We start from the raw sequence: 12,334 nt of genomic DNA, 5'->3' as shown, positions 1-12,334 counted from the left end.
TTCTAGTTCTTTCAAATTTTTTGTTCTCTTTTAGTGATTTCTGTTTTTAAAGTTACATTTTTTGTAATTATTACTGAATTTTCTGATTTAAACACACTTGAGGCTTTGCAGAATTTGCCAAATCAAGAGGGAAAAAAATATATCCAGAAATTTAGTGGTACTATTAGTGTCAGGTATGAATCATACGTATACAGTAAATTTATGTGACCTGTTTTGGAATAATATGTATTCCAAATGTTTATATATATGTTTTGGAATAATATGTATTAATATGTTTGAGATATATTATGTATATATATTTAGATTTTAGATGCATTAAAAGGGGGAAATATATGTATTCTGAGTAGTAAGCATATAATGTTAGAAATGTGTTAAGCAATTTGATATTCTTTTCTGATTGAAGAAATTGAAATCTGTTTGGATTTCAGCTTCTCTTATTACATTTTGGAAACAAGCATTTCATTGAGTACTTTTACAGTTGAAATGAGTACCGTAATTTCCGGAAGAAAGGCCGCATCAGCGTAAACGGCGCACTCGAGAAAAATGGTGGGAAAAAAATTAAAATTACACAGAAACGCCGCAATAGATTAAATTGCGCGTGACATCATCATGGGCCGTATAGATGCAAAAACTCAACCTAAGTCCTGATATATGACATACCAGTTAAGAAAAATGCATGAAATGAAACCATAACTCAAAAATAAATTAAAGGTAAGAAATGTTTAGCTTCTGTGCCGTTTAGAGACATTTTCAAAAATTTTCCGCTCCCTTCTTACTTAAAAACTATCCAACAAGTACTTGTACCCAAACTGATGGGATCTGTATTTGGCAGAATGCCAAGATAAATCCATTCATGCTGAAGGGGAAATACGTCAGAGTTCGTTATTGCGAGGCAGGTGAAGTCGTGTTCGCCTTTGAAAAAAATTGCAGAAAAGGCAGGGGTGGGGGAGAGGATGGGTCTTGGAAGATTCATCCAATAGCAGAGGAGAGAGACTATTCAAACTGATGAGAATATTGATTTGAAAGGGGGAAGAATGTTATTGTTCTGAGATCTCGTTTAGGGTGAATAAGGCATGTAGGTCCGTTCAAGGGAAAGAATGTAAACAAAATAACGTTTGCAAAAAGCAACTGAGTGGTCTTTTGTGTGGGAACCAGTCTATGCACAATGACAAGGCCATCCAAACTATGTACAATGACCATCATAGGAAATATTTTATTTTTAGTGCACCTAAACGCCACATGGGTAGAAACGCCGCACCCGCTGAAAATTTAAGTTTTAAACACGTAAACGCCGCGGCATTTCTTCCGAAAATTACGGTATATATTGTTACTATTCTAATTTGATGTGCTTTGGCAATTATAATAGTTAAGTGGTATGATTTTTTTCATTGAAATTTGAGATTGTTTTCTAATTACCAAAGCTTAAGTTGCATTAAATTGTTAAAAGGTTATTATGGTATGGCACTTGCATTTAGTTTGCAATCACAGACTGAAGTTTCTTTAAATTAATATTTTAAGATTTCTTGGCATATTAATTTCCCAAAAGAAATCTTACAGTATTTTTTATAATAAATATTTTAATAATATTGTAGCAAATCAAAAACCCACATGGTATTGGGCAGGTTAAAAAAGGGGGAAGAACGAATAATAAATGAAGATAAGTTTAAATAAATCATTAATTTCTTTTTGACTTTTTTAGACGAGTATGTATTAAATGTATTATACTTTTGTGTAAAGAAGGAATAAAAAGGGAAAACCATATTATTAAAATTATTTTTTACATTTTTCAAACATCTGTTTTCAGTAGTTTGTTTTTAAAGCTTTAGGATATTCTGGTTTGATTCCCTCCCACTGAAAAAATTATAGTCTTTGCTGTGAATTTGGTGAGAAGTTGATGTGATTGCATTATTAAAAGCAGCTGTCTAAACTAACATTTATTGAAACTTAACAAATAAATACAACTAAGGAAATAATAATATGTACTTACTATTCTGCCTTGGTATTAGCACTGTTATATATATATATATATTGAAGAAAGAAAGAGACTTGCCTTTAGAACACTGTGCTGTGAAATTTGTAAACAAATATCATTATCATTAAGTACAAGGTGTCTAAAATGGAAACCATCTCACTACCAGATTACAACCATAATTTATTTCCAGTTCTGTTGCAAAAAATCAGCTGCAGTATGTCACCAAATCATGTGTACAGCGTTAGGTACTAATGTTGTATCAATAGGACACTGTGAAGCTTTGGTGTTGAAAGTTAAAAAACAAGGACTATGACATTCGAGAAGCAGATCGTTGTGGCTGGCCTACTGATGTTGATGAAGCCTGCATGCGGGAACTTGAAGAAGATCAATATATAAGGACTTGAGAGCTTCCTATGGACATTAGTGCCATGCCCATTAGTCGCGCTATGAATCGTATAAACTTGACATACAAGTTCAGTCGCTGGGTGCTGCATGAGCTAGCTCAAGCAGATAAGGACAGACGTGTTCGGGCTTGCACTAATCTGCTCGAATCTCAACATAAGGACAAAATTCTGGATCTGATCATCACTTGTGTTAAAAGTGGATTTAGTTCGAAACACATGCCGAAAAGAGGGTTTGTCTGCGCCTGGTAAGCCCATCGGCAGCATCGCAAATCTCAATTTGACTAAGATAATGCTTTGTATCTGGTCGGATTGCTGTGGTATAAATAAATACAACTAAAGAAAAAATTATACACAAAGAGTATCTGGAAAAGATAATGTAAGTTGTACAGCAAGATGCTAGTCCGTGTTGACACCGCTATCAAGGAAAAACATCGAACTGAGTTCTGGCCACAAAAGGTAATGTTCCATCAAGATAATGCAAGGTCACATGTATCTGCATTTGCCAGCTGGATTCTGTACAGACTCAAACGGTATCTTTTGCACACCCGCCATATAGCCCCGACGTCGATCCTTCGGACTTCTACTTTTTTTCACATTTGCAGCTACATCTGGCTGTTGCTATCTTCCATTCTACATAGGATGTCTGAAATGAGATTGATCTGTTTTTGGACTCCCGCCCACCGAGTTTCTGGTCAGAAGACTTTGAAATACTTATTGGCAGAAAAATCGTAAATTTGGGTAGTGATTACTACCAGCAATAAAGGTTCTGCTTTCAAGGTTCCCCCCCCAACCTTTATTAAGAATGTTTTTTGGTGGAAAACTTATGTTACAACCAGAAATCATAGGATAATTTACAATTCATTCATGTTGCAGTACTGGTCAAGATCATTCTATATAGCTATGTATAAAATAATAATTTTAATTGCTGTGCATAACATTTACAGTTTAATATAATGATTGCAAATACTTTTTACTATAGTGATTGTAATTACTATAGTAATTACAATCACTATTAAATTATATTGTACAAAACTAATTAAGGTGTATAGAGGACAAAGTATTATAAATGAAAGCAATGATCATGCATAGTACTCAATCAAAAGCAAAATTTTTGGAAACTTAAATAACTAAAATTGATATGGAGAAATAAGCTAAAAATGCAAAATAAAGAAAGTTATAAAGAAATGAAATCTTTTTTATGTTTCATGCTTATCAGTGTAACGTACTAAACAATTTTAAACTAGTGTAGTCGAAGACTTTAATCAGTACCTCCCTGTGAAATGGTATGACTTCCTGGAAGACCTTTGTAAGACAAGCCAGTCTGTGCTTAAATTGCACATAAGAAAATTTCTAAAAACTTCAAGTGATCTCCTGTTTGATACCTGGAAAAGAATCTGGAATAAGTGTTTTGCAAGCTTTAACCATTTAATTGATAGTCAACTGGTAAATAATGAAATAAATATCATAAAACTGCAAAAGTTGCAAGTTATAAAATGTCTCTTTACTTGTGTATCTTGATAAATGTGTGACACAATTTATGCTCATATTTACTTTTTATTGAAATATTGTGATAATGATGAATTCTGGATTTAGCATTCCGTCAAGGTTAAAACGAAAGAATGTTTCTTATGCGAAAGAAACAGTTCTTTATCTTAACCTTTTTCTTGAATGAAATGATAATAAATGATTAAATATTTTTGAATTGTTAATTGATGACAAAGATTACATGAGGATGATTAAAGCAATATCATTGATGAAAGTGAAGCTTTAGAAGAAAAATATATGAAAATTCTAGAATAGATAAACAACGTTTGTGTAACTGCTTGTGACTGTACGTAATTTAAAAGAAAAGACCTCAGATAGGAACATGTTAGTTTTAAAGCAAACTATTCAAAAATGCATGTCTGATAAATGTAAAAATGGTAATTTTTTATCTCTATCTTTATATGCTTTTTATCTTTATGTTCTTTTTGTTGTTCCTTATGTAAATATTTAAAAAAAAAAAAAAATTTTTTATCCTATGAAAATATTTTTTATGTTCTTTTTGTTGTTCCTTATGTAAATATTTAAAAAAAAAAATTTTATCCTATGAAAATATTTTTTAAAAACAATGTGCTATCTTTGTTCTTAGTCTGCTTAAAAGTTATCCTTCACATTTTGTCTAGTAATAAGCTTACTAACTGTCACTGCTGCTGTGTTTATTTTAATAATAAAAATTTGAAATTTTTAGATTTTTAAGTTTTTTTTTTTTTTTTTTTTTTTTCCAAAACTGAGAAATTAAAAATTCTCCTTTTGCTTTTGAGAAATTTCCAAAAAAGAATTCTTAATGTAAAACACTGTGCATATTATAGTAGTACATATGAACTCGTAACTGTGTACTTCTATTGTAAACAAGTCTCATGACTTCAGTTTTCCATTACAAGATTTTAATGTTCATAATAATCAATGTGTATTATCTGTTTTTCTTGTAATGATAAAGAATTTATTAATATGTTTTCAGAAACAAAGATTATTATCATACTTGCTATGCTCTTAGTGGGCTTTCTATCGCACAGCATTTTGCAAGTGGCCACATAGGAAAAATTAGAGTTGTTGGTAATGAAGAAAATGAACTTGTGAGTATCAGATGTTTAGCATTTCATATGTAACATAATTCCCTTATTACGTCTGAGATTATGGGTAATATTTCATGTATGTAATGACAAAATTTGAATAATATTTGCATTGAATAGAAATGTTAAAAAAGAAATTATTCGTAAAATTAGAGGTAAGAGGAAAAAATCATGAAGTAGTTGAGTATGTAATGATTTCAATTCCCCCAACCCTATATAATTCATTCAAATATTATAAGATTATTTGATTTAGCATAAAGCATTGCTTTGGTAGCTAGGAAGGATTACTTGGTTATATATTGGGTTTAAGGGCCAATCTGCTTATAGAATGGCATACTTTTCTGAAGGACCATTTTGGAACAATATTATATAAGATAAAACATTATATAAAGATACGAGAAATACATTATATACACATTCAGAGTAAAACACTGAAAACCTCTTACAACCATTGTTTGGTACCTGGAATAGAACTTCAAGACAACTATTGGTATTTTATCAATTGGCTACCAGTTAGAAAAATTTCATGCTTAGAAAATATTTTAACTTTTTGAAATCCAGACCCTTCGCTAAGTGTATCCTCAAAATACCTGAACCGCCAACAATACTTTTCCAGTTTCACAGCAGTTTCCTCCCCTCCCCGTTCATTAATGCAGAAAATAGGTGTGAAGATATCCAATGACATCCTTTGTACTTTCTAACAAAGATTCCAGCTTTGTTATGATCACGACTGAGATTTTGTTTATTTCCGTTATTTTCATAGGAAGGAATAAATTGTTTAAAAATAAATATAATCCTTAAATTTTTAAACTGCTCTTTTATTGCTGTTTAAAGCTTAAAAGCACACTGTACCACAAAAGAATCAACAACAAAATGTCACAATCAACCAAAAGATAAAAAAACTCTTGGGACAAGCTGTCTGCAGTAAACTGATACAATGCATTTGGGGAAAGTGCACCTGCTACTACATATCTTAGGGGGAGGGAAGAAAAGAAGATTACAATCTTGGCCATTTTCGGGCGGTTCTGGTCGTTTCAATGTAGGGCCGTGTCGGGCGGATTGGATGTGAAGGAGTTAAAAATATGCAAATGTCTATAAATAGTGTATTTCTTTAGTGAGAAAATTGAATGAAAGTTTCTGCATCAAGTTCATACACAAGGCTCATTTTAGCTATATTTGTACTCTGTGGTTGCCAGCTGTGTTAGGTGATCTAATAGTGTCTTCTTTAAGACTGATGCCTAATTATAGGCCTAGAACAGAGTACCTTATATTGATGTCTGTATCTGAATGCACATAAAAAATGAATTGTGCATTAGTGGTGCAATGTCATCTAGAGTGGCAAATTAGATCTCCAGTGCAACAAAGAATTGATATGTTCATGATGCTGACAACACGGGATTCAAACCTCATCCTAAAATACAGAACAACTTATTGCTGTTATGATATAATCTGCAAGTGTATCTAAACTGGTATTCAAGAGTATTCCCATCAAACCTATTTTACAATGTATTTCTCCTTATTATTAAAGCATTTGTGATAGTTATGTAATTTGGCATAATATTTTATAAATTGCATTCAAAAATGTCATTTCTAGTATTTGAAATATAACCCCCTTTGACTACCTGCAAAAGAAAAATATTTTATCAGTGAGACAATGTAATGTGCTACTGCCAAGTATGTTTAAAAATAATTTCTACTGTAGTACATCCCCTTCTATATCCTTTCCTCAAAGCCAGTGGTCTTCAGAATGTGTGCCACAGAATACTGAGGTTGAATTGAATAACTAAAAATCAAAATTCCCCAAAATTTTTTAACACTTGTGAAATGCTGAGCTAAACATCTAAAATAATTATTAAAATAGATCTGTTTTACAAGCTAGAGGGATCTGTTTTATAATCAGAGGCAAATAAAGCAACTCTTGAGAAAACAAAGAAGAATGAGTCATCTCTGTTTTTGCATTTAAGTCCAGTAACTACAAAATAAAATGATACATAAATTTCTGATTGACATTATTTGTTGACTTATATTATTAGTTGCTCCTCACTTTCAGCTTGCAGGAACCTGTAGTGTAACAAAACTGAGTTGAAGCACATGTGTATCTTGTGTGTAAAGCATCTGTCAGAGTGAAGAGAAAGATGATTGTTCAGTGAAAAATTATAATAAAATAAGTATTTTCTTTTCTTTAACCACAAAGGTATAGGCAACACTAATAAATTTTTAATGCTCTTTTAGTATTTATTTTCCTAAGTGCAATGGCAAAAATTTAAAAAAGGGCACACTTTATGGATTCCCTGAATTGACTAAGGTGGAAGACCACTACTCTTAATAATATACAAATATTTATTATTTAATATTACCAAGGAGTGTATATTTATATTATACACTCTTCAAGGAAATAAAAAAAAAATAAGAAGAAGCACCTTTAAAAAATAATCCGATCATCTCAAAATTTTGTATGCAAATATTCAAGACCAGTGAGTGTTCACTTTAGTCATAGTATCATAATCAGAGTTAACTTTAGTCATTTCTACCATGCAACTAGCATCATATAAAACAGGTAAACTGCTGTCCAATGTGCTAATTGTAGACACTTTATCTTTTCTCATTGTCAGTGTTGTGGTTCTCTGGAGAAGCAGTGAGTAATGCCCTTATGATGTTGTCAAAGACTTTATAATAATACAAAGACTTTATAATTTGATGTCTTCTAATGTGGTTGCATGGTAGGGATGTGCGAAGCAGATTGGTCATATCTAGCAGTAGGCTGCCACCTGCACCATATAGACATGGCTGTGAAGAACTGCTGACAGTAGTGGTTGGTTCAAAATACTCATTGGTGGAATCAAGGCTCTGGAAAGCAAAAGTGCACAAATGCAAGGCAAGATGGGATGATTGTGTAATAGGTCTGGAACTGTCCCAACAGCATTCTCTTCTATTATCCAATGTGCTAGCAGCTTCTTCCATATGAACCAGAGTTGCCACGCTACCTGGAAAATCGGGGAAAACCGGAAAAAGTCAGGAAATTCGAAAATTGACCAGAAAAGTCAGAGAATTTAAATATTTTAGCCAAAATCTGGAAAAGTCAGGAAATGTCATACGGCAATCCCCCAAAAAGCGAGTTTTGCACCGATGTTGGAAACGATCACTTTGTTGGTGAGTTATGTATCAGATGAGCGTCGTTCGGGCAGCTGGCGTAGAGCCAATTTTCGCAGCTCCAATCAGATTGTTTTTTAGAAAGGCAAAGCAAGTTTCCCCAAAAAGCGAGTTTTGCGCCGATGTTGGAAACGATCACTTTGTTGGTGAGTTATGTATCAGATGAGCGTCATTCGAGCAGCTGGTGTAGAGCCAATTTTCGCAGCTCCAATCAGATTGTTTTTTAGAAAGGCAAAGCAAGTTTTCGGCAAGTTTGGTTTCCAGTAACCGCGAGAATCCTAAGACTCACATGTGCAGATTATATTGAACTAAAGAAAATATCTTCCCATTCTCGTATACAACAAAAGGGGTTTAATCCTAATATACGGTACCATGGGGGCTATTACTCTGTTCTAATGTAAGAATGTCTATGTAAAGAAAGAAAGGTCCCATAGACGTAATGTAAATCAGTTTGCTAGAGTACCGCTAGAAAGCGGAGGGAAAAACTCGCCAAGGGGATTTGGCGACGGAACCTGGCGGCAACAATTACCCCCCTCCCCCTCCGCACACGTGTACAGGAATTTGTGGAGCATGTGTTAAGAAGAAACGTTCTTTGACTTTCATGATAATTTATACTCAGATTTTTGTACTTTTTTTTTTTTTTTTTTGTTCAAAATAACTAATCTATTAATTTACTCGCTTAAAAAAACATTTTCTTTTCCTTTAAAGTTTAAGGAAATTTAAAACGATATTCGTTTTATGTACTCTTGATAAACTTGACATTCGAATTTCGGGAGCTTCGGCGACAGATATTTCGTGCATACAGAGCTGTTTCCCTCTACGTTGGGACGGAGCTATTTCTGTTGCAGAGAAGTTTTTTTGTCTTAACAGTACATATTTTTTTTTATTCTAACCTCCATGTACGGTACATATGGGATTTGGTGACATTATGATGAGTAACAAGTTACTTCATTCTGTCTCTTAGTCACTGTTTAAGAAGGTGTTGGGCAATAAACCAGCCATTTTGGTGTTGGCGGCAGTTTTCAAAATTCTACCAAGGCCGTAGCAAAGACTAGGATTTTATCGCAAAATCTTTCTAACTTTTTTTTCATTTTAATAAATGCCTTATTTTTCATTTTTCAGTAAAATAAAAAATAGTAATCAATCATCTAGGCTAACGTTTAATATGACTATATTCGCCAAAATATCATTGATTATTGTAATTCAATTTTTAAGTAACTAACTTCATTTTAATGTTATTTATATCATTTAATGTTCTTCCTCTAAATTTATTTATTATTAGTTAATAATACTTTCAAATTTCAGGCAAATTTCTCTGGCATAATTCTGAAACTAAATCTAGCAGTATGATGACATACTATCACGAAATTTAATGCACATATTTTTGTTTATGTATGCTGCTAAATAAATATAAAATACCTGAATTTATTTTATTTCTTTTGTTTAGCTGCAAAATGTCTGCAAAAAACTCATTTTTTAATCCAGATTGGGCAGATTCTAATCTCAATCTTCAGTGGAGAAAACAACTCCTATTATAGCTATAATAGTAATGCTTTCAGGATTATATATATAATAAGTCTGACACAATTGGCAAATTTTTTAGTTTTCAAGTGGTACCATAATTAATTTACTTCTCAGTGCAGCAAACACGCACTATGCGGATAGACTGGAATTTTCTCAAAACACACCTAGAAAACCTGGAAAAGTCAGAGAATTTCATTCTCCTCTTTAAGTGACAACCCTGACTAACCATGGCACCTGGCTGAGGCAGGATTGTGCTCATAGCAGCCTTTAAGATTACTGTCTTTAACCCCACATCTGTTTTTAACATCTTACTTCACTCTTGGAGCAGATAACTATCAGGTTCATGCATGGAAAGGTCAGAGCCAGTGCTCCCAATCAGCCTATGTTTTACAGAAGCACACATCCATTACTCCTGGTATGATTGTATGGATTGCTTATTCTTACGACAGTAGGTTGACCCTAAGTTATCCTGAATACAACTCAACAGATGTGGCCGTTTGTATTACCATTCATTGCATGTCGTCCTGGAGCCATTTTCCAACAGGATAATTCTGGACCCCGTAGGGCTCACATATCTTTGCACTGTTTGAGCTGTTGATAACCAGCAAGGTCACCAGACCTTTCACCAGTCAGACATGTATATGATATGGTGGACCAGATTTGGGCATCCCAAAATGTCACAGATCTTGAGATATGCCTGGTGGGATGAGTTAGGAATCTGTATCGTCCCTTACCTCAATGTTTACAAGCTTGTGTCATTACCAGGCAGGGTTTCACCAGTTACTGATTTGAACATTCAGTATTCAATTGCTTGCCACTGGTATGTCCTATGGTCTTGAATTTTCCCCCCGCCCCCAAAAAAGTGTATGAAGGAGAAGAAAATGCTTCTTTTATTTGTTGATGTGTATAAAATTGGCTGTTTCAATGTTTGCGAGATGACAGCATCAGGAGCAAATACTGTTTAGTTATTTTTTTATAAATCTCTCTGGAGATTGCAGTGCATACTGAAGCAGTATTTTAATGTTTATTTCATCTAGTATCTCATTTTTAAACATTAAAAATTTTCATGCAATGTATTACTTTTTCAAATTTTTATTTTGTTTTTCTTCTAACTGTGTGTTCTATTTGGCAGAAATTATCTGTGTATCTATAAGCCTTGTGTCAATCTGATATTCACATTTGCTTATTCTGTATTTGATATTGTCCTCCTGCTTTGTCATATATATTCGTTCTTGGTTATGAGAAATAAAAAAACATTAACCTCAACTCCGTAGTTTCTTTTCATTCTTCTGTTATGAGATTTTGGTTTTTAGAATTTAAAATTCTGAATCTGCTGCATAGTGATGGGTTTTTGTTGTGTGAGGAAATAACATTCTCTTTTGAAAATAGATTTATATGTTCTATGTATGTGATTACATGAGATATGACATAATGTTTGAATCAAGTAGTGTAATAATAGATTTATATGCTCTATGTATGTGATTACATGAGATATGACATAATGTTTGAATCAAGTAGTGTAATAACTTTTTTATCCTCAAAATTTCTCAGTAATGCAAAAATTCTTAAGTACATGCAAATTAGGAAACAGTGTTATATTTTTATGCAATGTTAATGTATGACAAATCTATAGGCTGATCACTTTTTTAGAATGAGTTTCAAATGAATTGTAAATTGTCATTATAAATAAAAAATACTTTATATATGTTCTTTCTGGTGGCTGTTTCTGTGGGTTTTTCATCTTCATCTTCACTTTCAAAATGATGTTATTTACAGTTAGCAATGGTGTTTTGCTTTATTCCCTTCCTTCATTTTATTTTTATAATACTTTCAAGATTTTAAATCTCCGTTTAGACTGTGCTCATTTTGTTCTGAGGTGCAATAATTCTATGATGTGATACATTGATGTATTTTTATCTTCGTTCTACATTGATGGAAGAGGTTTGGGGAAAGGTATAAATTTCATATCTGTTTCTTTTTCTATCTCTCTCTCTTTTTTTTTTAATAGCATATTTGGGTACATGAAAGACAGACTGCTTTATTGTCACCGAATAGCTTTGTAAACAAAGAGCTGAAATTTTCTTCTTTAAACATATTAGCTAAAACATTTATTTTGACAATTAGAAAAATATTCCAGTCTGCAAGTTTCAAATTACTGTCTAACATCTTAAAGAAAATTAGTCATTAAGAATTTATAAAAATGTAAAGAATTTACAAATACGTCTCTTCTGGAGTAAAAATAATATTTCCTCATGACTTTGGGCCCAATATTTATTTAAATGATTCATTTTTACAAGAGGTGTTATTTAACTATATACGATTGTAATTCAGTTTCAGAATGATAGGTTATTGTAAAATAATTCTTTTTATTTATTTTATGTTTTTAAATCTTTTTTATCAAAATTAAAGTAAAAATGTGTAAACAGCCTCTATATATGTGTTGATTTAAGAAAAATTAATTAAAAAAAATTTTTTTTTCACATTTTCTTCCTCTTTTAGTGCCCAACTCATCCTGTGTATAATTTATGTGTACAAAGTGCATTAGAAGCTGTGGAATATTTCAAGAATTTGCCAGTCCCTAGTGTACCTTCAGAATATCAGAATGATTCCAATAAAAATGTTTGAGACTTTGTATGAAATTAAGAGAAAAAATAAATAAATGTTTTATATCA

At 32.4% G+C, this 12,334-nt stretch overlaps 1 protein-coding gene across 2 annotated transcripts in view; it reads left to right on the top strand.

Moving 5' to 3' along the window:
• Fntb (Farnesyl transferase beta subunit) overlaps window positions 1-12,334 on the top strand; it is a 90,205-nt gene extending 77,871 nt beyond the window's left edge. The window contains exons 12-13 of one of the 2 annotated variants that reach the window (XM_035367493.2): window positions 4,877-4,991; window positions 12,162-12,334. In XM_035367493.2, coding sequence (XP_035223384.1) covers window positions 4,877-4,991; window positions 12,162-12,287 — 241 coding nt within the window. In that variant the 3' untranslated portion in view covers window positions 12,288-12,334. Of the gene's footprint in view, window positions 1-111; window positions 326-4,876; window positions 4,992-12,161 lie in introns of those variants that run through there. The other variant, XM_085816486.1, reaches the window with a different exon arrangement.

This window comes from Stegodyphus dumicola, chromosome 5, assembly GCF_044657685.1.
Source record: "Stegodyphus dumicola isolate Sdum_Otavi_A_Nest chromosome 5, ASM4465768v1".
Lineage (NCBI taxonomy): Eukaryota > Metazoa > Arthropoda > Arachnida > Araneae > Eresidae > Stegodyphus > Stegodyphus dumicola.
Note: the sequence above shows the minus strand (reverse complement) of the source record. Positions and strands in the feature narration are given on the sequence as shown.